General features: G+C 35.7%; 1 protein-coding gene and 3 long non-coding RNA genes across 12 annotated transcripts in view; 3 read left to right on the forward strand and 1 right to left on the reverse strand.

Annotated features, from left to right (window-relative positions):
- Positions 1-3,293, forward strand: part of nAChRalpha4 (nicotinic acetylcholine receptor alpha4) — a 369,922-nt gene extending 366,629 nt beyond the window's left edge. For all 8 annotated transcript variants that reach the window (XM_069112189.1, XM_069112187.1, XM_069112190.1 and 5 more), the window contains one exon: positions 156-3,293. In XM_069112189.1, coding sequence (XP_068968290.1) covers positions 156-347 — 192 coding nt within the window. In that variant the 3' untranslated portion in view covers positions 348-3,293. The remainder of the gene's footprint in view (positions 1-155) is intronic.
- LOC138179429 (uncharacterized) overlaps positions 1-8,879 on the reverse strand; it is a 70,020-nt gene extending 61,141 nt beyond the window's left edge. Inside the window, exon 1 of the long non-coding RNA XR_011173051.1 lies at positions 8,420-8,879. This is a non-coding gene — a long non-coding RNA (uncharacterized LOC138179429). The remainder of the gene's footprint in view (positions 1-8,419) is intronic.
- On the forward strand, positions 3,339-6,809 carry LOC138179427 (uncharacterized). Of its 2 annotated transcripts, none has more exons than XR_011173049.1 (2): positions 3,339-4,833; positions 4,971-6,809. It is a non-coding gene; the product is annotated as an uncharacterized LOC138179427 (long non-coding RNA). The 2 variants fall into 2 exon arrangements; XR_011173050.1 differs by having other exon boundaries at positions 4,992-6,809.
- LOC138179424 (uncharacterized) lies at positions 7,425-11,762 on the forward strand. Its single transcript, XR_011173039.1, has 3 exons — positions 7,425-7,578; positions 11,093-11,164; positions 11,404-11,762. It is a non-coding gene; the product is annotated as an uncharacterized LOC138179424 (long non-coding RNA).
- The last annotated feature ends 15,487 nt before the right edge of the window (positions 11,763-27,249 follow it).

The raw sequence follows: 27,249 nt of genomic DNA on the forward strand, positions 1-27,249 counted from the left end.
GATAAAAATGGAAAAGGCAAGAAAGTTACTATATAAATCGAAGATGCTACAATTGTCACGGTTCTCTTGATTTTAAAGAGAAGCAGAACTAATCTTCGCGCAATAAGCATTAGTGCAATTTACTGTAGAATCTAATACGAATGATTTGTAAAAAGGTGAAAGAAGACTGGAAATACGTGGCGATGGTCTTGGACAGACTGTTTCTTTGGATCTTCACTTTGGCGGTGCTGGTTGGCACAGCTGGCATCATCCTGCAGGCTCCCACCCTCTACGACGACCGGGTACCAATTGATAAAAAATTCAGCGAATTCGCAACCACGACGGTAGTAAACTGTCCGCCGCAATAGTCCATGCCCGAGCCCTGCACCGTAGAGAAAGACTAAGGACCAACACCCGGATGTAATTTACTACCAACCCGGAATCCCACCCTAGTCTTAGGAACTTCCAGATTCCACCGCTGTTCAATAACGAAATTACGGTAAAAGGGCTCCATTCCCCAAAGCAATTGCAAAGTATACGACAAGCACCAAGTTTCACAAAGGGAGAACAAAGAAATGAAAGGACGAAAGTTCAAGGAAATACTATATGAGATTATCTTTCTATATACCCCCTGCCACCTCCCGGTATCGTCGTGAAATCTGACGTTGTTCCTAAAATAATAATAATAATAATAATGCAAATTGCTACACGAACCGATACGTTGGAAACGATGCGTCGTCAAGGAGAGAATACTTTGGAATGTTAACGCTTTAGGTTGAGAAAATATGTTTGCCAGAAGCATCGTGGAGAAAATCTATTCCCTGTGACTTTCCTTGTTTCGATCGTTACGAACCTAAACAAACGAACGACTGCGACGCGATTATCGACCGTCTAAGAACCTTGATTTATTTCCTAGCTTCGTTCGAGTATTGCCGTTGTGAATAGAAGAAACGATCGACTCGTCGATACGTTGCGAACAATTTTGGAAAGGAACTTATATCTACATAGTCTGCTCAAGTAAATCGTAATATGAAGCTGCCACTATTTAAAATCGGGTTATCTTAAAGCAACAAGCTAATTAACGATACATTGTAATAATAATCTAGCTAAGCCCATGGCGGCTCTGATCGAACTACCGGGATGCTCGAGTAGATCGAACGAACAAACAGAATGTTGGAACGTTGTTCACGGTGAATACGATTGGTCCCGGACTAGGGGTTACGAACATTCACGAGTAAACTGTCGCGTGTTTTATATATCCCGTTTACCCGACATGTTAAGAGAAATTATTCTAGGTATCACGATCGTAGGTAGCTCGTTGTACGACACGAATTTAGCGTGTAACTTTACGTATAACCGATTAGTTGTAAACATTTAGGGACGTACCCGTTTGTACGAATGTATCTATAAGAGAAACGGAGGAGAGGAAAGCATTGATTTGAATGTATGTGCATCCAAATGTCACTTGAGATTGTTACTCGATATTTTGTTCTTTGAACGTTTATCGAAAATCACGCAAACGTATTTTCCATTTATTCCTTAATTTCGCATTTTTAATGGCAGGGAGCGATTTGAGGCGAGAAATTAAAAGACTATATTTCATTCGTTATGTATAGATCTACCTATAACGATAATTCGTTTTGCATTTTTATTGCATTTTTGCAAACGCATAGCAAGCAATTCAAAGTGAAAAATTAAAAGAGTATATCTCATCTATTATCTACACGTTAAATTGAAGCCGAGTTAAACTTTATTTGTAATGTTAATCACGTATCGTATATTAATCATGTTAATTATGTAATATACATTTCGCATCTAATAGGAATCCAATTGAGATTTTAATAAAGTCCACTACGTTTCCTTCGATCAATTTGAAATAGTTACAAATTTTCTGAAAGTTATACAAAATTCGAACGACTCCATCTTTTATGTAAACGTGGTAATAAAAACAGCTCTTTGTGAAATTACAGTAGTTGGTATTTCAAAACACGTATTACAAATAAGTTCTTACAAAATTTGTCTAACGCGTATGGAGTTATAAAAATGCGAAAGTATCTTTCTTTGAGATATTACTGGAACTAAATAATACACATCTAAACAAGATAAGTATTTACGAAACTAAACAATTCTTGAAACCTTGCATAATTTCACGCAAACTGGAAAATAGGAGAACATAGTGGACATGAAATATTTCCGTTTGTTTTCTTTAGAATATTTAGCGTATCATACAATGTATTCATTGTCGATATATCGGTAATTAGCACGAAATATAACTTAACAATTACCATTCGTCGTTCGATGCATACTATCTCGAGGGACATTTCGTTGCACACATGTTATACTTCGCCTCTGTAAAAATATTGTATTTTGTAACAAGAGTCGAAACCCGCGAGACATTACGATAATAATAACCAATAGTTCTGTAAGAACAAGTAAAGCATACGAATTCTAAAGCTGATAGATGTAGCTCATTGAACAACCGTTGATGTCGTTGTTCAATGCTGTAGTACGTGGTTGATGTCACTGTGAGTTGTCTTCGTTCCTTTTTATTCCGTTTCGTGTTCATCCCGTTTCTTTCACTTACATTTTCATTAGATAATTATGCGCTATATACAGATATGTACTGTCGCAGTTAAATGATCGTTAGTTGCGCCTCGTGCGAGCGGACTGATATTCGCGAGAATTGTAACATAACGTCGGAGAATCTGCGATTCCTTGGCAAAATTCACGAATTACCAATGCTCAACGATAATCGTTCATTTCTAGCTTCGTTAAACTCACGACTACTTTTTCGCGATAGAAGGAAAAAGCCTTATCCGGACATTTTGCGACTCGACTCGGCGAATCCCTAATTCTTCGACGTTTCTTAGATCATATTCGTAGCTGAGAGTAATAATTTTAACGCATCCAAGGTACGATGCCTTACGTCACGTTGCATTGTAAATACATTTGTAGGATGAGAAGTATTGGTTCCGTAAATACTGCCATTAGAAAGCGTTGTTAGTGTGAAAGACGTTTTTGAGTCGTCGTATTGATAAGCTCCGCGGTTCCTCCTCAATCGGTAGCTACTTGTAAAACACGTATGTACGAGACTAGGCTGATAATGAATTAATACTCGTCACTGTACCGTGAAAATGAAGACAGCTGCCCGAACGAAACAAGAAAGAAATTAAAAAGCAATTTGATTGGCTACGAACTAACGTACCTATTTTCCATATAATCGCAAGTTTTTTCATTCCGTTAGCGAAGGATTCTGCCGATCTGCTTTCAATAAAAGGACTCGCAGCTGCCTTGGCTTCATCGTCGTGCTTCAAACGAACACACCATTCAAGGTCTTGCTCAATGAAGAAATGGAAATCCGATGTATTTCCCTAGTCGTAACGTTTTCCACCGTTAAAAATTCAATTACTGCACGCTGCTCGAATTTCGTTGACATTGCATTCAACGTTCAACGAGCGTTCAAGCTCGTCGTAAACATAGAGGAAGCTATGTAGCTACAAACTGAACGTAGCCGGTGCCGTTTCCGCTGCTTTCGTTCTCCAGTTACACGCAAGCATGCGTTATTTATCGACCTAGCCTCGTGCAAAATTAAATAAAAATTAACAAAAAATGGGGCATCAAGCTCAACATTGACCAACGCGTAAAAATTTCAATGTCGGAGAACAAACGAATGTAAACGATAAACGAATGGTTTCTGATTGATGGAGAACCGATCTCGGAACACGTAGTGTCGGAAGACAAGTAAAAGTATTTGCTACCTGATTGAAAAATCGTCCAGTGAACGCCGAACGAATGTTAGAACGAACGGGAAGTCGCAACGTCGACGTTTCGGCCGCGATGTTCCAGAGGCCACGATTCTCCCTTAGAGGAACGAACGAGACTTGTAAGAGGTTTACTTTGCACTAAAACGATAGGAAAGAACGCACACATTTTCTATGATAGAGTCAGTTACTTATTTACATGTTAACATTGTAATTACGCATTAGTGCGTCGAAGCAGTTGTACCGGATCGCAAGCTCGGCCCCGCAAAGCTACGAGTCTTAAAGTCTCACTTTGACAATAGTAGATTATTCCAACGATGATCGGCTATTGTTACATTGATATTTTAACAGTTGTTAACCTGTCGCTGTAGTTGTTTAATTGTTGTTGACGATGAAGCAGAGCGGTCGAGGTAATTGTCCAAGAGCCACGAAGCTAAGCTAAGGGGAAAGCTAAAAGTTCTTGAAAGCGAAAACCAGTGCGCGGTATTTAGATAGTAATTAGCGGCATAGAACAGATATTATATATAAATATATATAAATATATATATATATATATTAAGTCTAAGGTGTGTAAATAATATGTACATAGCTAAAGATAACGTAAGCCAGATATTATAAAGCGATTGAGGTTTTTTTACTATTGCAAAAAACTGGGATCACGCGTTGCACGAAAGGGTCCCACGACGCTGTTTAAAAATCGTTGTAACGCGACGATGGTCGGTAGTTGAGATTCATTAAACGTCATTTTGTTTGATCAATGACAACGAACGATTCGACGTAATTTCGTTTTTCTCCGTTGCTTCGTAAAGCTAAGTGTGAGTGTAAGTTCCGTGCTGTTTCTGTCTGTTCTTTCAATGGCGTATGCTATACGATCGTGTTTTGTCGTAAGATTGTGTCATAATATTAATATTTCATAAGAATGTAAACGATTTCTGTGTTCGCGTGTGAAATTTCAATCGATGTTCAACTAATCGTTACGGATGTAATATTTTCAAGTTTTTATACACAATTCCTCGATCTTAAGCGAAAGATAAAAGAGAATCCATTCTTCTCGTCGATGGTGATTCTAGACCACAGCAGTTTGTTCAAGCGTGTAATTGTATTCCTCGCGATAACTTCTCTACTTTAGTTCATTCGATAACGATAATTCACGTTTATAATATTTTCATTCACGCAACAAATACATATATATAAACGTTAACGGGTCTCGTCTAACTATATTAACCTTAGGATAAAATCGCAATGCTGCAGACGATAACTTGCTAAGTGGAGTCATTGGTCATCGTGGCCTTCGCCTGGAACTGTACTCAACGTTTTTTCCAGCGGTAAAGAGTGGCGTTTTGCCGACGAAACAAGCAAAAACAACGCGGATTCAAATCGTTCCTCGATGCACAATTTATACAGAATTAAATGGAAGAAGGGAAGAAACAGGAGCGTGCTTGTTTGCCCGTATCTTGATCGATATTTAAATAAAACTGCATATATTCTGAGAGCGATCGCTATGCGGGTGTTACCTGAAACACGAATGGATTTTAGTGTCGAATCTTCGTGAATTTCGTGTATATTTGTTTACTGAAATTCGGAAGATACTCGTGCGACCTTTATTCGTCAAGAATCTCTGAGAAAAGATACAAAACAAAATTCGATGTCAATAAATTACCTTCACCTTTTAATACCTTGTTTTTTCGCCAAGACGCTGGTATTTTTTAACGTCTTTTTCTATGTGTTATAAAATTGGAACTGACAACAAGCAAAGATTCGGCGATGATAGGAAAGGGTTGATTTGCAAAAAGTTTCGAAGAACGTTTTTCTTGAAGGCTTGGAAACTTCTAAGTAAAAAAAAAATGCATTGCGCAAAATGCCGAGGAATTAATTAAAATCAATCGAAGCTCGTTACATGTACCGTAACCATCGTTAAGTAAACGGAATATGTAATAAATTTAAGAAGATACGGAGAAATCGAACTTAAAGCATATTGTACACGTATTTTCAACGTAACGATATATTACAGTTGGATCGCGGATTTTTGTGCATTTAGCAAAAATGTGAAATTAGGAAAATGTACAAAATGCATGTATCACGCGAAAAGGAAAAACATATTTGAAACGAAAAATTACTTGTTGCGATATTTTACAGGTGAAATACTAAGTTTATGTAAGTAGGTTACATTTTTTCATGTTAATAAAAATAGAAAATTGCATAAAGATCCACAGTCTAAATGTAGTACATCGTTTGACTTAAAAACGATACAATTTTTCGTAATACCATAAAACAGATACATCGATTCTCGATAAATTCAACCTACATTCTTCATTTGTATCTCCTACTTCGTATGTTACAGTGCCAAGTAAACGCGCGACAAGCCTAAATCGTATAATGACAATAAACGTTGAAAAACAACCAAACAATCAGTCATCGTGAAATCTGCTCTTTTCGATTATCTCATCGACTCGCGAAAACTCGACACGACGTACCAAAATGTCCAGTCATTTATGATATTCTGGGAGCGACAAAGAAGAAAAATTCATTTCGAGCCAAGCGATAGGCTAACGTGGAACGATTGAAAGGAAGAAAAGTAACTTGTCACTTCCAGAACTGCCAGAATTTCTCTTCTTATCACTTCATTATGAGTTGACTGTCCGAGACTCATTTATATCGACACCCGCGTCCCGATCTTTGACCACTTGACACGTTTTAATGCGTAACTTAATAAAAGGTAGCTTAACAATTCCATACTTGAGAAATATTAGTGACGTAGGCTAAGGATGAGTAAGGATATGGTTACATTATAACGATAATTATAGTAAACGAATGTACTGTATAGCGATAGTGCTATTTAAAATGAGAAAAATAACGAGCAGAAAAAATAATAAGGGAGAAAATTATCCGAGTATTGACTACTATCGTTAGATACAACTACTATGTATATCGTTTGTTAAATATGTACCTATAAATTATTGACGACCGTTGTTCTAAGACTACACGATGTAAGGACGAGATTCTTGTTGCTTGGTTTTGTAATCATGCTTGATAAAAGCATTCGAAGAATAAAACTTGTTGTCGTAGAAATCTTTTTTCTCGTTCTTCTACTAGAAACTCATTTCCTATCAAATTCGTTAAAATATAAAATATATTTAGAAAATACGAAATAAATTTTAAAAATTTAAAACGAAATGAATAAATTTGATAAATCAAAAAAATTTAAACTGTTTCGTCCGATCGAAAACATAAACAAAACAAAAGCACGCCGTTGCCTTTCTTTGTCTCTCTCATACGATATGTTTTACGACATTACAGTTAAAATATTTTTTAAACTGGTCATTTGTCGTGTCTAACCTAAATATCCTAATACCTTTTTGTAGAGAACTACAGAAAAATGCATTAAATAATGTAAAAAAATATAACATACCAGCTTAAAAGATAATAATTTCCATGAATTTCCAACGAAGCAAAACTTTCCTTGAAATTTTTAATAATGCAATTTGTAATCAATTGAAAAGTCGATTAAATTCTCGTGCGCAGAATCGTTCTTACGCTTTAAATACATATATTTTGTTCGTTGCAATTTATCGAAATATCTCGAGATATTAGCTGATGCGTGTTACTTTCTACGAACATATCTTTGTTCAGTCTAATATCGTTTTTTTGTTTCATGTGTTTTTCAAGAATTTGTCGAGTCCTAATCGTACACACTTGACCGGCGGGTATCCCTATACCTCCACTCCTCTTCACCATAAACCGCGACGATATATAAATCGGTGTATCAGTTTAGTCTTGGAGATCGAAGCGGTTAGACGTTAGGTTACGTCGTAGACACATTTGCCAGTAAACTCGTTTCGTGAGTATCTAATACTAATTATTATTTCATTTTTATACAATTTGTTCTTTCTATACGCCTATTTCAACATTTTGTGTCTTCTTCTCTATAAATTATTGCTTGATTACGAGGAAACTTCATCAAATTCAAATGATACATTGATTAATTACGTACAATGAGATTGTAACATTGATTATTGTTTCATTCTTATATAATTTGTTCGTTATTTATTTATTTATTTATTTATTTTAACGCTATTTATTTTAACATTTTGTATCTTCTTTTTCACAGATTATTGGTTGATCATATGTATTCAAATACATATTACGATGATCGATCACGGATCTGGAAACTATTCATGCAGATATGGTAAGATTTGATTTGTTTTGAACTCGACAATAGATTTCGATAGCTTTTTCCTATTTGCGAAAAGACGTTAGGATAGGTTTGAACACATTCTGTGCATCGCTATTTCTCTTATTGCGTAGCTCCGTTTAACGTATAGAGAAAATACGCCATGCTTTATTGTTACAAAGTCACGTACACGGTGTATACTATATATTATAAATAAAAAAATATATGTACATGTTACATTTAATTACACCGTAGTCACGTACGATATATTTGAAACTATAACGACGAATATTCAATATGGCCCTCAATTTTTCGATACAGTTATATCTTAACACTGGAACTATCAATAGTTAATACGAAGTTATTTCTACGAAAACCAGTCAAAATGGCTGGTCTTTAAAAGATACGTAATAATAGAATATTTTTATATTTATTGATTTATTATTTTCTTACAGAAGCAATTCCATGTTATGTAGTACATTTTTGGTATTATTAATCCATCTAGGACCATCATCCCTAAACAAGGGTTGACACATTTATAAAATTGTAGAACCGGTCATTTTGACTGCTGTGGTATTTCTAGTGTTAGCATCTAGCGATCCAGCGATCGATACGGAATTTTCCTGATAACTGATATCATAATATTAAATGATACGCAGTAAAAATTTTAAAAACGTGCGGGAAGTTGTACAAAACGAGGAAACTGGTTAATTGGGGTTCGATAAACAGATTGCAGCACCCTTTTACACTTTGACAAGTACCAGTTATTTTGACTGGTGTTGGTATAAGTAGTCTTGATACAAAATTATTTTGAGTTTGAATACATAAAAAAAAATTCATTATATTATTCTTTTGGTTATCGTTGCGAAAACCATTATATCATTGCGGAAAAAAGATATAACATGAAGTAGAAATTTTAAAATAAAATTGTAAAATCAGCCAATTTGAGTGGTGTGGTAGGTCTAGCGTTAAATATAACAACTATACATTTTTTTATTCTTGTCTACAATGTGATGTTTTTTTATCCTATACGTAAATATGTAGAATAATAATTAGTTTGCAGTTTTGCAAAAACATTATTTTCATGAACAGTTACTCGAAGAAAGGGGAAGAAAAATATTAAAAATTTCATTTTAATAATATTTAATAATATTTAGCATTAATTTCAATATTATTTAGAGTGCTTGGAACATAAAAACAATTTAATTAAATTAATAATACATGAAATTAGAATCAGTATGTGGATTTTTATTTTTATCTTTCTTTTTTAACATTTGCTTTCGGTAGTTGAATCGTAGTCTCTCCTGTATCTCAAGAATGTGAGTATTTTTATATATTATATTTTTATTTATTTTATTATTCGTATTCTCTTTGAACTATATTTGAATAACAAGGATTTTTTGTACACAGACTTTTTTTTCGTTCTATGTATAATACTTTCACAGTACACAAGTACGTACTGTGTATTTACTTATATAATATTAAACGTGACTTTGTAACTTGAATTAGCAGGCAAACGAAGGGCGTGTGAATAAAAAAACATAAGATATCGTTGCTTAAAGGCGATCAAGAAAACAATATCCATATTATTGAGGATATGAGGTCAATCTAATGTCGATCATCAGAATATGACATACAAATATAATATACGTATAAATAATATTAGTACATACATGCTTATGTGTATTGTGCGTTGTTGTGTTGGAAAGAAGACAGGTGGCACTGGTGTACTGTTTTGTTTGTGTATGTGAGACTACTGGCCAATGCACGTGCTTATTTGTATGATTATATTGAGTCTATACGAAATAACTAACTAGATCTGAATTCCTTACGCTAGTGTTCTTTTCAGTATTTTAGTACATATTTTCTCTTATATGTAAGTAATTTTCTTAATAACATTTACTTTCCTCTGACTTATTTTATTGTAGAAATACAGTAATAACATGTATGTACATATACAAATATGCACATACGCTGTTAAGTTTTCTGAGAGCCAAAAATTATAAACGGATTTTCGACTACGCGAAATGTCTGCGCCTCTAACCTCCATGTTGTTCAATGGTCAACAATACTTTTAATTTCTATTAAAATAGAATCTTTAAGTTTTAATATTGAAATATACAATAAAAATGTTGAACATTGTTTAAAAATCATTAGATTCTCAATTTCTAAATTCTAAATTTGTATGTTAGAGTTCTAATCTTTATACTAAATATAATCAGATTTGCTTTGACAATTTCAATTCTTCTTTTTGTTAAAATTACAAGTTTGAAAATTAACTTCTCATTATATTCAACTTTTTAAACAATTAACAATGTGTTTTTGAGAACAAATTGGAATATTTCATATGTTTCATTACGCTAAATTCTATCCACCACCATATTGAAGATATATGGAGACATTGGATCTCCCTACCTCATCTCATACGTCGGGTTGATGATATGAAACTGGCAGTCATCAGACGCAATGGTCGTGAGAGCATCGTAATACACAGACTCCATATACTGCAACATGGATGGTGGACAGCCTCTCAGCCCTAAGCTTTGCAAAATCGTCCTGTTTGTTACGGTGTCGAAGGCCCTCGCAACATCAATGGATGCGATGTATCTGTCAGTCGTTCGAAATGCCTTCTGCCTATCGTCCAGACCGATCAATCGACTCATTCGTTTAGCTACGATCTTGTGGAAACCAACGTCGAAGCCGCGGTAATGGGCCGGAAGCCAGTTGGGGACGCAGAATCTTTCCCCTTCGTAAGCAAGACCGTCCTGACGGATCTTAGGTGTAGAGGCAAACAACGGCACCACGGCAGAAGGTTAAATCCTTCCTAAAATCTCGAGCAGGGTTTTGTGAAGGATCCTTGCCGTCGGACCGGCAGAACTTGGTGCGGTATTACGTTCCGGCAAGGCATCTCGAACTTCGGACGGAGACACAAGAGACCAAAGCGAGCTGATGACAGGCTCACGCTGGTCTCTGGCGAACAGCAATCCCGTGCGCTAGTCATAAGGGACTCCCAGTAGGGAACCATCATCTCCTTGAAAGGAGGTGTCGGTCACCCACGGGGCCGTCCATCACGACAAAACGTTTAAAAAAAAGAAGAAATATTTCACTATCTTTAATTTGTTAAGTAATCATCGTTGTCTTTTTTTTAGAACAAATTTTAATAATTCATATTTTATTAAAGGTTTCTCACTCCTTTACTCCTCCACTTGCTGATGCCTGGAAAGGACCTAGTAAAGCTTCCAAAGACAAGAATGTAAGTAATTTTGTATTCTGTGCTTCATTTAATTTTATTACTTATATTTTATGTAAATTATTATTAAATAAGAGATTTTTGAAAATTCAACAAGCTTTAAACTTTTAAATTCCTGAATTGGATATTGCATTAAAATCTTATGTTTAAAACAGATCACTCTTTCAATATTTCAAACTGTACAAATAACTAACACTGTGTTCAAAAATCAATCACATATAAAATTCTATGATTTCTTACAGATTTCTTCCAGTTTTCGCTTTTTTCACGGAACTCGAGGATTCCCATTTGGCAGTGGCTTCATAATGACTTCCCTTGCATCATAGCAATATCAATGACAACGTCGCATCTAATAGTGAGTCGAATGCATTTCTCCTCTGGTCATTAAACTTGACACAGAACTTTCGACGAGCATGGTGTTCGCGGGTATTTATTTCTCCCGTAAGTACTAACATTTTCTTGTCTGTGCTTTATTTATTATCAGTTTATGGTAAGTTTTCTTGCATGTCGCCTTTCTAAAAGACATTAATATATGAATATAATATTTACATATTATAATATAAAGGATTTGTATCAGTAACATAATGATAATTATGTGAAATAAGATTGATAATTAGTATATGTATATATGATTGAAAATCACGCGATATACATATTCGTCATAATTATAAAATCAAATTATATCCAATATGACTGCAAAGATTAAGTATCCGTATAAGCATATTTATCGATTTTGAAATATATAACAAAATGACTGTTTAAGTATTTTGTATCTGATACCCTTAGTCTTTATTACTATGAAAATTTCAATTACTATTCCAACTATCATGATGCTAATGAAGATTATATTTAATTCCATTTCTTATTTTACGATGGAACAGTTATTTGAGTTCCACATTGAGCATAGTGTCACAATAATATGAAATATGAAGATATCAAACTCTAATTTTGTCTGTCCGTTAAGATGTATTAAATTTCACGTGGAAGAAAACACTAAGCGGCAGGCAGATTCTAGATCGAAACAAGTTTTAAATAACTCTTTGTGTTTGAGAGATGTGTTTTGACGAAAGAATCACTTGCAAATTAATACGGTAATATAAAGACCTATAAAAATAGAGATATTAAAATTTGAATGAAATGAGACTACTACTCCATTATATCCAAAATATAATAGATATAAATATGATTGCTAATCATATTTTTAGTCTAAGATTTTTAGTTTTAATTCCTCATCATCCGTGCTCATCATCAGATCCTCACTCACGTGTTCAGATGCTACCTGGGAGGGGGAGAGACAATGGGCATAATGACCGTAGTTTTTAAGCTTAATAATTTCTCTATTTTTCACATTGTGTGTGAGTGATTAAGGTGTGAAATGACGTTGTTCTTGCTTTTCACTATAATATTGATTTATTGAATTAACATTGAAATTCGCATATACTTAACTAAAAGCGAAATGTACATAATATTGTTACGCAATAGACGCTAGCCAGCATCAATTGATCTGAGGAAAATGGTATGTAAATTAGAGTGTAAAATTTTAGACGTTTGGATGTTTGATTTCTCTACTCTAGGCTCTTGCGCTTGTGTTTCTTTTCTCAGAATGACTAAAAATTATTTTTACGTGTAACCGTTTATATAGACGTGTTGACTTTGTACCTACTGCTTTAAACTTAGGCAACAGAGCTTGTTGTTTCATTTTTATTTAAATGTGGAAAGCAATGTTCTTATCCTTCTTATGTTTGTATCTCTAGCTGCTCATATATTGCACACAATGAAAAGTGCGCAGATTTGGTCATGTGGAGTTGTCGATTAAAATTCGCCTCAACAGAATTACATTCCACTTTTTTTGTAGTTCAATCACTTTTATAACCGTGCTTCCCAAGTTAACGATTCTATTCGGCTATTTACTTGTACATGTGTGCATTTAACAATATTACATTATTTTTTCTTAATGGAAGCGGAGATTTTGTAAAGTCTTGAAGGTTTCGTGAATTTTTTGTATATTTTGGAATAAAGTGATCGAAAAGTATCACTTTACGAGATGATTTAAATAAATGACTGTATTATAGGATATTTTAATTGGTTTCAGAAACGATTCAGGCTCTGGTAACCTCGCGGTTAATAGCACAGGCTTTCATATTGTACAATATAGTGAACAATTAGCGTTGCAATATTTAAGTGTTCTTTACACACAGACATGTACACGCATAATCAGTTCCATTAAACGAACCAATTATTTGTTGCATTCGAGTCAAGTTTTTCAAAAATACGTACTACGTCTATAATAGAAGTTCAATCTCCAGTTTGTAACTACCACCAGCTAATGACGAAGATAAATTGTATTATTGGCCACTCACCGCATTTTGATCAGCACATTCGACTAAGATACGAAAGTCTTAATTTCTTTGGCCATAAGAAGTTTCGTTCTTGGATCTTCAAGATGCTTCAAGATTTTCTGAACCATTCAGGAATAAAAAGGCAGTCAATTTTAGATGGCTTCAATTTATATTACATTTAAGCATAAGCATAAGATAAGCATCGTAGGCAACTTGGTACGATATTAACAGTGTTGCAGATGGAATTTTAATCTGTTTTACTTCTGCATACCAATTTTCACCGAAGTATAAGACCGATGAATTAAAGTTTCAAGTTAAAAACTTTAAATCGGAACCTTAAATCGGGATAATATTTCCTTTGAATATACACCCGAAAGTCTCGAGTAATAATAAGTGTAATGTATATTTTCAAACGATTACATCGTTAGCAAGATAATGATCATTGAAGCATTCCTATTACGATGAAATTCTTAATTATGGAATAATTTTTGTAGCTTGATTTTCTCACTTACGAGATTTGTACCACAGTCATTTGTAAACGAGCGGCATAGTAATTTACGCTTATGGCAGCTACGTCACAGTCACTAGAAGTTATTAATCAGTGGAATAATTCGTAATATTATTGTAAATAATGTATGTAATATTGCAATATATAATGTATGTAATATTACTCCAATTCCAAAATAGAATAACGTAATACAGTAAACAAAAATTACAAGATATTAGTTGCAGATACATCCTTCAATGAAAAAGATGTCATTAGTACGATTTAAGCAACTTATTGAAGCTCTTCTTATTCTTGGGAAATGGCAAAGCCAACACATAAGTAACGTTACACACATGGCTTTTACATCCATCTATAACAAGTAACGTAAAATATCTTCGTCTCGAACAACGTTATGAAACAATCTTTTAAGAGCATTAAATGGCATGCTATATGAATTCAAATGCAGAATTTTCTTCCATTAAACTCAATACAAACAAATATCGAAAAATGTTATTGTTTCAAGAACCGAATAAGGAGAGTTAAGAATAATGTACAAAATGTATACTGAAGAATGTATAAAAACACTTTATCAGAATTCTAATTTGTAAGAAGTAGTGATCTCTCATGAAGAATATCTTCATCCACTGCAATAAAACGTAGAACGAGGAAACAGATAATATTGTCATCCGCTGCAATACTTTCTTTTCCTTCTCTGAAACCATCGCCCAATTGGATGCATGATATTGTTTCTCGACAATACAATATCTATTTACTACAATATGTACCACGGCTATAGAATTTACATCCATTGAGGATCTTTATTAATTTTATTGTTCACAGTCGTGTGACAATTGAATTATAATATAATCGGTGCAGGGGAGAACAAAATTCACACAATTTACGACACATTCTCGCAAATGTCATGTTTTACCACATAATCTGTGATAATTTACACGTGAACTGCACTACATGAATATTTGCAAAGAAAGGAAATATAAATATCGTTAAAAAAATCCTGTAAGGCACGAAAAAGTATAATCTACTCTGACACATGCAAGAAATATTGTGAGAAGGCCAAGATTAGAGACTTATAAAAATCATAGTGAAGACATGTAAAAGTAAAACTGTCAAAATAAAAAAAAAAAACGGTGACACATACTTACATTCATTAGACGCATTAGATACAGAGTAAGAAATTTTCATAACATATATACACTCAAAACATACATTGCTACTGTCGTCAAATGTTTGCAATCAATATGTGTCTTATAGCAGGCATAGAATGGAAGGAGAAAGTAGAAAACTGGTAAAAAATTTAGTGAAAAGTAAGAACGTTAATGTTATTTATAATATTACTTTAGAACTAATAACAAAATTAGTAAATGATTCCAAATTGTGAATATAATAGATACAAATTAACTACTTAACTTCTTTCGGAATCGTTCACGTATATATGTATTTTGATATAAATAAGAAATTACTCATAAAATTGCGTATTTATTATTTTCTGTGTAACTAGATGACTCGTGCAATATAAAAGACCTAATTTTTAAAGAAAAATCCAAACAATCCAATTGATGTATATTATAATCTCAAGCGTTTAACACAATCGAACCATTTGGACAAACTAATTTATTTAAAACATCTCCAGATATTCCAATTTTCCTTTTAGATACTTTATATCAACATCATTTTGCACAGACAAAGATACAATCTGTGTAAACAAAAGGAAAGAAAAAGTAATACTTATGAAGTATTGCTTTTGAAAGTAAAATGAAAAAACCCCTTCTATTGGAGAAATAATGCAATATTGAACATATTAATTGTTTATCGAATAAATGCCATACTCCATAGTCTGTTGGTTATCAAAAGTGAGTGAACCTCTTGGGGGAAGGGCTAACAAGCATTCAGGCAAGAGGCGTGACTTGTTCCAATTCAACACCAGCCTGCAATAAAATAAGGTCGACAATGAAGGACTGCGTCTCTATACAGTGCCAATACAGTTGGGTATTTTAATAAATATGAAAGGAAGGAGGCCATAACGTATGACGTTGTCGATAAAAGCAGGCCATAAATTCTCTATCACCCTACATTTCCAATATATTGCATATATGCAATATTTAAGTCTCAATATATACATGCAAAATATATTTATATTATAAATATGTACTATAAGAACACGCTATAAATATATATAATGCAAACATATATTACATATATTAGGTCCCTCCGAAATGTTCATTCGCATTTACATTTCATAGCATCTGCGGTTACCGGGTTTTTTAAACATCCAAACGATTCATCCGAGCTTGCCAATATGCATATTATTTAAACAGCCCATTACGCCATAATAAAAATATATAAGTATCCTTTGCTGTTTTAAACTATTGAGAACCCTATCTGTCCTCAGTTCTGCATAGATACTGTTTTTTTTCTTCACCATTTTTCGTTTGACACAATATCGTTTCGCACTTGGCGTAATCGTCCAGTTTTAAAGTTCTGGGTCATTTCTCGCCTTCTGTGTCCCCCCGAAAAGTTCATTCGCATTTACATTTTGATTTCTATGCGGTTAGCCGGATTTTTTAAGCATCCAAACGATTCATCCGAGCTTCCCAATATACATATTATTTAAACACCCCATTACGCCATAATATAAATATATAAGTATCCTTTGCTGTTTTAAACTATTGAGAACCCTATCTGTCCTCAGTTCTCCAAAGGTACTGTAATTTTTCTCTACCATTTTTCGTTTGACACAATATCGTTTCGCACTTGGCGTAATCGTCCAGTTTTAAAGTTCTGGATCATTTCTCGCCTTCTGTGTCCCCCCGAAAAGTTCATTCGCATTTAGATTTCATGTGTTCTGCGGTTAGCCGGATTTTTTAAGCATCCAAACGATTCATCCGAGCTTCCCAATATACATATTATTTAAACACCCCATTACGCCATAATAAAAATATATAAGTATCCTTTGCTGTTTTAAACTATTGAGAACCCTATCTGTCCTCAGTTCTCCAAAGGTACTGTAATTTTTCTCTACCATTTTTCGTTTGACACAATATCGTTTCGCACTTGGCGTAATCGTCCAGTTTTAAAGTTCTGGGTCATTTCTCGCCTTCTGTGTCCCCCCGAAAAGTTCATTCGCATTTACATTGCTGGAGTCCTGCGGTTAGCCGGATTTTTTAAACATCCAAACGATTCATCCGAGCTTCCCAATATACATATTATTTAAACACCCCATTACGCCATAATAAAAATATATAAGTATCCTTTGCTGTTTTAAACTATTGAGAACCCTATCTGTCCTCAGTTCTCCAAAGGTACTGTAATTTTTCTCTACCATTTTTCGTTTGACACAATATCGTTTCGCACCCGGCTTAATCGTCCAGTTTTAACGTTCTGGGTCATTTCTCGCCTTCTGTGTCCCCCCGAAAAGTTCATTCGCATTTACATTGCTGGAGTCCTGCGGTTAGCCGGATTTTTTAAACATCCAAACGATTCATCCGAGCTTCCCAATATACATATTATTTAAACACCCCATTACGCCATAATATAAATATATAAGTATCCTTTGCTGTTTTAAACTATTGAGAACCCTATCTGTCCTCAGTTCTCCAAAGGTACTGTAATTTTTCTCTACCATTTTTCGTTTGACACAATATCGTTTCGCACCCGGCTTAATCGTCCAGTTTTAACGTTCTGGGTCATTTCTCGCCTTCTGTGTCCCCCCGAAAAGTTCATTCGCATTTACATTGCTGGAGTCCTGCGGTTAGCCGGATTTTTTAAACATCCAAACGATTCATCCGAGCTTCCCAATATACATATTATTTAAACACCCCATTACGCCATAATATAAATATATAAGTATCCTTTGCTGTTTTAAACTATTGAGAACCCTATCTGTCCTCAGTTCTCCAAAGGTACTGTAATTTTTCTCTACCATTTTTCGTTTGACACAATATCGTTTCGCACTTGGCGTAATCGTCCAGTTTTAATGTTCTGGGTCATTTCTCGCCTTCTGTGTCCCCCCGAAAAGTTCATTCGCATTTACATTGTTAGGAGTCCTGCGGTTAGCCGGATTTTTTAAGCATCCAAACGATTCATCCGAGCTTCCCAATATACATATTATTTAAACACCCCATTACGCCATAATAAAAATATATAAGTATCCTTTGCTGTTTTAAACTATTGAGAACCCTATCTGTCCTCAGTTCTCCAAAGGTACTGTAATTTTTCTCTACCATTTTTCGTTTGACACAATATCGTTTCGCACTTGGCGTAATCGTCCAGTTTTAAAGTTCTGGATCATTTCTCGCCTTCTGTGTCCCCCCGAAAAGTTCATTCGCATTTACATTGCTGGATGGCTGCGGTTAGCCGGATTTTTTAAGCATCCAAACGATTCATCCGAGCTTCCCAATATACATATTATTTAAACACCCCATTACGCCATAATAAAAATATATAAGTATCCTTTGCTGTTTTAAACTATTGAGAACCCTATCTGTCCTCAGTTCTCCAAAGGTACTGTAATTTTTCTCTACCATTTTTCGTTTGACACAATATCGTTTCGCACTTGGCGTAATCGTCCAGTTTTAATGTTCTGGGTCATTTCTCGCCTTCTGTGTCCCCCCGAAAAGTTCATTCGCATTTACATTGTTAGGAGTCCTGCGGTTAGCCGGATTTTTTAAGCATCCAAACGATTCATCCGAGCTTCCCAATATACATATTATTTAAACACCCCATTACGCCATAATAAAAATATATAAGTATCCTTTGCTGTTTTAAACTATTGAGAACCCTATCTGTCCTCAGTTCTCCAAAGGTACTGTAATTTTTCTCTACCATTTTTCGTTTGACACAATATCGTTTCGCACTTGGCGTAATCGTCCAGTTTTAAAGTTCTGGATCATTTCTCGCCTTCTGTGTCCCCCCGAAAAGTTCATTCGCATTTACATTGCTGGATGGCTGCGGTTAGCCGGATTTTTTAAGCATCCAAACGATTCATCCGAGCTTCCCAATATACATATTATTTAAACACCCCATTACGCCATAATAAAAATATATAAGTATCCTTTGCTGTTTTAAACTATTGAGAACCCTATCTGTCCTCAGTTCTCCAAAGGTACTGTAATTTTTCTCTACCATTTTTCGTTTGACACAATATCGTTTCGCACTTGGCGTAATCGTCCAGTTTTAAAGTTCTGGGTCATTTCTCGCCTTCTGTGTCCCCCCGAAAAGTTCATTCGCATTTACATTGCTGGAGTCCTGCGGTTAGCCGGATTTTTTAAACATCCAAACGATTCATCCGAGCTTCCCAATATACATATTATTTAAACACCCCATTACGCCATAATAAAAATATATAAGTATCCTTTGCTGTTTTAAACTATTGAGAACCCTATCTGTCCTCAGTTCTCCAAAGGTACTGTAATTTTTCTCTACCATTTTTCGTTTGACACAATATCGTTTCGCACCCGGCTTAATCGTCCAGTTTTAACGTTCTGGGTCATTTCTCGCCTTCTGTGTCCCCCCGAAAAGTTCATTCGCATTTACATTGCTGGAGTCCTGCGGTTAGCCGGATTTTTTAAACATCCAAACGATTCATCCGAGCTTCCCAATATACATATTATTTAAACACCCCATTACGCCATAATATAAATATATAAGTATCCTTTGCTGTTTTAAACTATTGAGAACCCTATCTGTCCTCAGTTCTCCAAAGGTACTGTAATTTTTCTCTACCATTTTTCGTTTGACACAATATCGTTTCGCACCCGGCTTAATCGTCCAGTTTTAACGTTCTGGGTCATTTCTCGCCTTCTGTGTCCCCCCGAAAAGTTCATTCGCATTTACATTGCTGGAGTCCTGCGGTTAGCCGGATTTTTTAAACATCCAAACGATTCATCCGAGCTTCCCAATATACATATTATTTAAACACCCCATTACGCCATAATATAAATATATAAGTATCCTTTGCTGTTTTAAACTATTGAGAACCCTATCTGTCCTCAGTTCTCCAAAGGTACTGTAATTTTTCTCTACCATTTTTCGTTTGACACAATATCGTTTCGCACTTGGCGTAATCGTCCAGTTTTAAAGTTCTGGGTCATTTCTCGCCTTCTGTGTCCCCCCGAAAAGTTCATTCGCATTTACATTTTGATTTCTATGCGGTTAGCCGGATTTTTTAAGCATCCAAACGATTCATCCGAGCTTCCCAATATACATATTATTTAAACACCCCATTACGCCATAATATAAATATATAAGTATCCTTTGCTGTTTTAAACTATTGAGAACCCTATCTGTCCTCAGTTCTCCAAAGGTACTGTAATTTTTCTCTACCATTTTTCGTTTGACACAATATCGTTTCGCACTTGGCGTAATCGTCCAGTTTTAAAGTTCTGGATCATTTCTCGCCTTCTGTGTCCCCCCGAAAAGTTCATTCGCATTTAGATTTCATGTGTTCTGCGGTTAGCCGGATTTTTTAAGCATCCAAACGATTCATCCGAGCTTCCCAATATACATATTATTTAAACACCCCATTACGCCATAATAAAAATATATAAGTATCCTTTGCTGTTTTAAACTATTGAGAACCCTATCTGTCCTCAGTTCTCCAAAGGTACTGTAATTTTTCTCTACCATTTTTCGTTTGACACAATATCGTTTCGCACTTGGCGTAATCGTCCAGTTTTAAAGTTCTGGGTCATTTCTCGCCTTCTGTGTCCCCCCGAAAAGTTCATTCGCATTTACATTGCTGGAGTCCTGCGGTTAGCCGGATTTTTTAAACATCCAAACGATTCATCCGAGCTTCCCAATATACATATTATTTAAACACCCCATTACGCCATAATAAAAATATATAAGTATCCTTTGCTGTTTTAAACTATTGAGAACCCTATCTGTCCTCAGTTCTCCAAAGGTACTGTAATTTTTCTCTACCATTTTTCGTTTGACACAATATCGTTTCGCACCCGGCTTAATCGTCCAGTTTTAACGTTCTGGGTCATTTCTCGCCTTCTGTGTCCCCCCGAAAAGTTCATTCGCATTTACATTGCTGGAGTCCTGCGGTTAGCCGGATTTTTTAAACATCCAAACGATTCATCCGAGCTTCCCAATATACATATTATTTAAACACCCCATTACGCCATAATATAAATATATAAGTATCCTTTGCTGTTTTAAACTATTGAGAACCCTATCTGTCCTCAGTTCTCCAAAGGTACTGTAATTTTTCTCTACCATTTTTCGTTTGACACAATATCGTTTCGCACCCGGCTTAATCGTCCAGTTTTAACGTTCTGGGTCATTTCTCGCCTTCTGTGTCCCCCCGAAAAGTTCATTCGCATTTACATTGCTGGAGTCCTGCGGTTAGCCGGATTTTTTAAACATCCAAACGATTCATCCGAGCTTCCCAATATACATATTATTTAAACACCCCATTACGCCATAATATAAATATATAAGTATCCTTTGCTGTTTTAAACTATTGAGAACCCTATCTGTCCTCAGTTCTCCAAAGGTACTGTAATTTTTCTCTACCATTTTTCGTTTGACACAATATCGTTTCGCACTTGGCGTAATCGTCCAGTTTTAAAGTTCTGGGTCATTTCTCGCCTTCTGTGTCCCCCCGAAAAGTTCATTCGCATTTACATTTTGATTTCTATGCGGTTAGCCGGATTTTTTAAGCATCCAAACGATTCATCCGAGCTTCCCAATATACATATTATTTAAACACCCCATTACGCCATAATATAAATATATAAGTATCCTTTGCTGTTTTAAACTATTGAGAACCCTATCTGTCCTCAGTTCTCCAAAGGTACTGTAATTTTTCTCTACCATTTTTCGTTTGACACAATATCGTTTCGCACTTGGCGTAATCGTCCAGTTTTAAAGTTCTGGATCATTTCTCGCCTTCTGTGTCCCCCCGAAAAGTTCATTCGCATTTAGATTTCATGTGTTCTGCGGTTAGCCGGATTTTTTAAGCATCCAAACGATTCATCCGAGCTTCCCAATATACATATTATTTAAACACCCCATTACGCCATAATAAAAATATATAAGTATCCTTTGCTGTTTTAAACTATTGAGAACCCTATCTGTCCTCAGTTCTCCAAAGGTACTGTAATTTTTCTCTACCATTTTTCGTTTGACACAATATCGTTTCGCACTTGGCGTAATCGTCCAGTTTTAAAGTTCTGGGTCATTTCTCGCCTTCTGTGTCCCCCCGAAAAGTTCATTCGCATTTACATTGCTGGAGTCCTGCGGTTAGCCGGATTTTTTAAACATCCAAACGATTCATCCGAGCTTCCCAATATACATATTATTTAAACACCCCATTACGCCATAATAAAAATATATAAGTATCCTTTGCTGTTTTAAACTATTGAGAACCCTATCTGTCCTCAGTTCTCCAAAGGTACTGTAATTTTTCTCTACCATTTTTCGTTTGACACAATATCGTTTCGCACCCGGCTTAATCGTCCAGTTTTAACGTTCTGGGTCATTTCTCGCCTTCTGTGTCCCCCCGAAAAGTTCATTCGCATTTACATTGCTGGAGTCCTGCGGTTAGCCGGATTTTTTAAACATCCAAACGATTCATCCGAGCTTCCCAATATACATATTATTTAAACACCCCATTACGCCATAATATAAATATATAAGTATCCTTTGCTGTTTTAAACTATTGAGAACCCTATCTGTCCTCAGTTCTCCAAAGGTACTGTAATTTTTCTCTACCATTTTTCGTTTGACACAATATCGTTTCGCACTTGGCGTAATCGTCCAGTTTTAAAGTTCTGGGTCATTTCTCGCCTTCTGTGTCCCCCCGAAAAGTTCATTCGCATTTACATTTTGATTTCTATGCGGTTAGCCGGATTTTTTAAGCATCCAAACGATTCATCCGAGCTTCCCAATATACATATTATTTAAACACCCCATTACGCCATAATATAAATATATAAGTATCCTTTGCTGTTTTAAACTATTGAGAACCCTATCTGTCCTCAGTTCTCCAAAGGTACTGTAATTTTTCTCTACCATTTTTCGTTTGACACAATATCGTTTCGCACTTGGCGTAATCGTCCAGTTTTAAAGTTCTGGATCATTTCTCGCCTTCTGTGTCCCCCCGAAAAGTTCATTCGCATTTAGATTTCATGTGTTCTGCGGTTAGCCGGATTTTTTAAGCATCCAAACGATTCATCCGAGCTTCCCAATATACATATTATTTAAACACCCCATTACGCCATAATAAAAATATATAAGTATCCTTTGCTGTTTTAAACTATTGAGAACCCTATCTGTCCTCAGTTCTCCAAAGGTACTGTAATTTTTCTCTACCATTTTTCGTTTGACACAATATCGTTTCGCACCCGGCTTAATCGTCCAGTTTTAACGTTCTGGGTCATTTCTCGCCTTCTGTGTCCCCCCGAAAAGTTCATTCGCATTTACATTGCTGGAGTCCTGCGGTTAGCCGGATTTTTTAAACATCCAAACGATTCATCCGAGCTTCCCAATATACATATTATTTAAACACCCCATTACGCCATAATAAAAATATATAAGTATCCTTTGCTGTTTTAAACTATTGAGAACCCTATCTGTCCTCAGTTCTCCAAAGGTACTGTAATTTTTCTCTACCATTTTTCGTTTGACACAATATCGTTTCGCACTTGGCGTAATCGTCCAGTTTTAAAGTTCTGGGTCATTTCTCGCCTTCTGTGTCCCCCCGAAAAGTTCATTCGCATTTACATTGTTAGGAGTCCTGCGGTTAGCCGGATTTTTTAAGCATCCAAACGATTCATCCGAGCTTCCCAATATACATATTATTTAAACACCCCATTACGCCATAATAAAAATATATAAGTATCCTTTGCTGTTTTAAACTATTGAGAACCCTATCTGTCCTCAGTTCTGCATAGATACTGTAATTTTTCTTCACCATTTTTCGTTTGACACAATATCGTTTCGCACTTGGCGTAACCGTCCAGTTTTAAAGTTCTGGATCATTTCTCGCCTTCTGTGTCCCCCCGAAAAGTTCATTCGCATTTACATTGCTGGAGTGCTGCGGTTAGCCGGATTTTTTAAGCATCCAAACGATTCATCCGAGCTTCCCAATATACATATTATTTAAACACCCCATTACGCCATAATAAAAATATATAAGTATCCTTTGCTGTTTTAAACTATTGAGAACCCTATCTGTCCTCAGTTCTCCAAAGGTACTGTAATTTTTCTCTACCATTTTTCGTTTGACACAATATCGTTTCGCACTTGGCGTAATCGTCCAGTTTTAAAGTTCTGGATCATTTCTCGCCTTCTGTGTCCCCCCGAAAAGTTCATTCGCATTTAGATTTCATGTGTTCTGCGGTTAGCCGGATTTTTTAAGCATCCAAACGATTCATCCGAGCTTCCCAATATACATATTATTTAAACACCCCATTACGCCATAATAAAAATATATAAGTATCCTTTGCTGTTTTAAACTATTGAGAACCCTATCTGTCCTCAGTTCTCCAAAGGTACTGTAATTTTTCTCTACCATTTTTCGTTTGACACAATATCGTTTCGCACCCGGCTTAATCGTCCAGTTTTAACGTTCTGGGTCATTTCTCGCCTTCTGTGTCCCCCCGAAAAGTTCATTCGCATTTACATTGCTGGAGTCCTGCGGTTAGCCGGATTTTTTAAACATCCAAACGATTCATCCGAGCTTCCCAATATACATATTATTTAAACACCCCATTACGCCATAATAAAAATATATAAGTATCCTTTGCTGTTTTAAACTATTGAGAACCCTATCTGTCCTCAGTTCTCCAAAGGTACTGTAATTTTTCTCTACCATTTTTCGTTTGACACAATATCGTTTCGCACCCGGCTTAATCGTCCAGTTTTAACGTTCTGGGTCATTTCTCGCCTTCTGTGTCCCCCCGAAAAGTTCATTCGCATTTACATTGCTGGAGTCCTGCGGTTAGCCGGATTTTTTAAACATCCAAACGATTCATCCGAGCTTCCCAATATACATATTATTTAAACACCCCATTACGCCATAATATAAATATATAAGTATCCTTTGCTGTTTTAAACTATTGAGAACCCTATCTGTCCTCAGTTCTCCAAAGGTACTGTAATTTTTCTCTACCATTTTTCGTTTGACACAATATCGTTTCGCACCCGGCTTAATCGTCCAGTTTTAACGTTCTGGGTCATTTCTCGCCTTCTGTGTCCCCCCGAAAAGTTCATTCGCATTTACATTGCTGGAGTCCTGCGGTTAGCCGGATTTTTTAAACATCCAAACGATTCATCCGAGCTTCCCAATATACATATTATTTAAACACCCCATTACGCCATAATATAAATATATAAGTATCCTTTGCTGTTTTAAACTATTGAGAACCCTATCTGTCCTCAGTTCTCCAAAGGTACTGTAATTTTTCTCTACCATTTTTCGTTTGACACAATATCGTTTCGCACTTGGCGTAATCGTCCAGTTTTAAAGTTCTGGGTCATTTCTCGCCTTCTGTGTCCCCCCGAAAAGTTCATTCGCATTTACATTTTGATTTCTATGCGGTTAGCCGGATTTTTTAAGCATCCAAACGATTCATCCGAGCTTCCCAATATACATATTATTTAAACACCCCATTACGCCATAATATAAATATATAAGTATCCTTTGCTGTTTTAAACTATTGAGAACCCTATCTGTCCTCAGTTCTCCAAAGGTACTGTAATTTTTCTCTACCATTTTTCGTTTGACACAATATCGTTTCGCACTTGGCGTAATCGTCCAGTTTTAAAGTTCTGGATCATTTCTCGCCTTCTGTGTCCCCCCGAAAAGTTCATTCGCATTTAGATTTCATGTGTTCTGCGGTTAGCCGGATTTTTTAAGCATCCAAACGATTCATCCGAGCTTCCCAATATACATATTATTTAAACACCCCATTACGCCATAATAAAAATATATAAGTATCCTTTGCTGTTTTAAACTATTGAGAACCCTATCTGTCCTCAGTTCTCCAAAGGTACTGTAATTTTTCTCTACCATTTTTCGTTTGACACAATATCGTTTCGCACCCGGCTTAATCGTCCAGTTTTAACGTTCTGGGTCATTTCTCGCCTTCTGTGTCCCCCCGAAAAGTTCATTCGCATTTACATTGCTGGAGTCCTGCGGTTAGCCGGATTTTTTAAGCATCCAAACGATTCATCCGAGCTTCCCAATATACATATTATTTAAACACCCCATTACGCCATAATAAAAATATATAAGTATCCTTTGCTGTTTTAAACTATTGAGAACCCTATCTGTCCTCAGTTCTCCAAAGGTACTGTAATTTTTCTCTACCATTTTTCGTTTGACACAATATCGTTTCGCACTTGGCGTAATCGTCCAGTTTTAAAGTTCTGGGTCATTTCTCGCCTTCTGTGTCCCCCCGAAAAGTTCATTCGCATTTACATTGCTGGATGGCTGCGGTTAGCCGGATTTTTTAAGCATCCAAACGATTCATCCGAGCTTCCCAATATACATATTATTTAAACACCCCATTACGCCATAATAAAAATATATAAGTATCCTTTGCTGTTTTAAACTATTGAGAACCCTATCTGTCCTCAGTTCTCCAAAGGTACTGTAATTTTTCTCTACCATTTTTCGTTTGACACAATATCGTTTCGCACCCGGCTTAATCGTCCAGTTTTAACGTTCTGGGTCATTTCTCGCCTTCTGTGTCCCCCCGAAAAGTTCATTCGCATTTACATTGCTGGAGTCCTGCGGTTAGCCGGATTTTTTAAACATCCAAACGATTCATCCGAGCTTCCCAATATACATATTATTTAAACACCCCATTACGCCATAATAAAAATATATAAGTATCCTTTGCTGTTTTAAACTATTGAGAACCCTATCTGTCCTCAGTTCTCCAAAGGTACTGTAATTTTTCTCTACCATTTTTCGTTTGACACAATATCGTTTCGCACTTGGCGTAATCGTCCAGTTTTAAAGTTCTGGATCATTTCTCGCCTTCTGTGTCCCCCCGAAAAGTTCATTCGCATTTAGATTTCATGTGTTCTGCGGTTAGCCGGATTTTTTAAGCATCCAAACGATTCATCCGAGCTTCCCAATATACATATTATTTAAACACCCCATTACGCCATAATAAAAATATATAAGTATCCTTTGCTGTTTTAAACTATTGAGAACCCTATCTGTCCTCAGTTCTCCAAAGGTACTGTAATTTTTCTCTACCATTTTTCGTTTGACACAA

The sequence above is a fragment of the Bombus flavifrons genome, chromosome 4 (genome assembly GCF_040668555.2).
Source record: "Bombus flavifrons isolate JBK064 chromosome 4, iyBomFlav1_principal, whole genome shotgun sequence".
In the NCBI taxonomy this organism is placed as follows: domain Eukaryota; kingdom Metazoa; phylum Arthropoda; class Insecta; order Hymenoptera; family Apidae; genus Bombus; species Bombus flavifrons.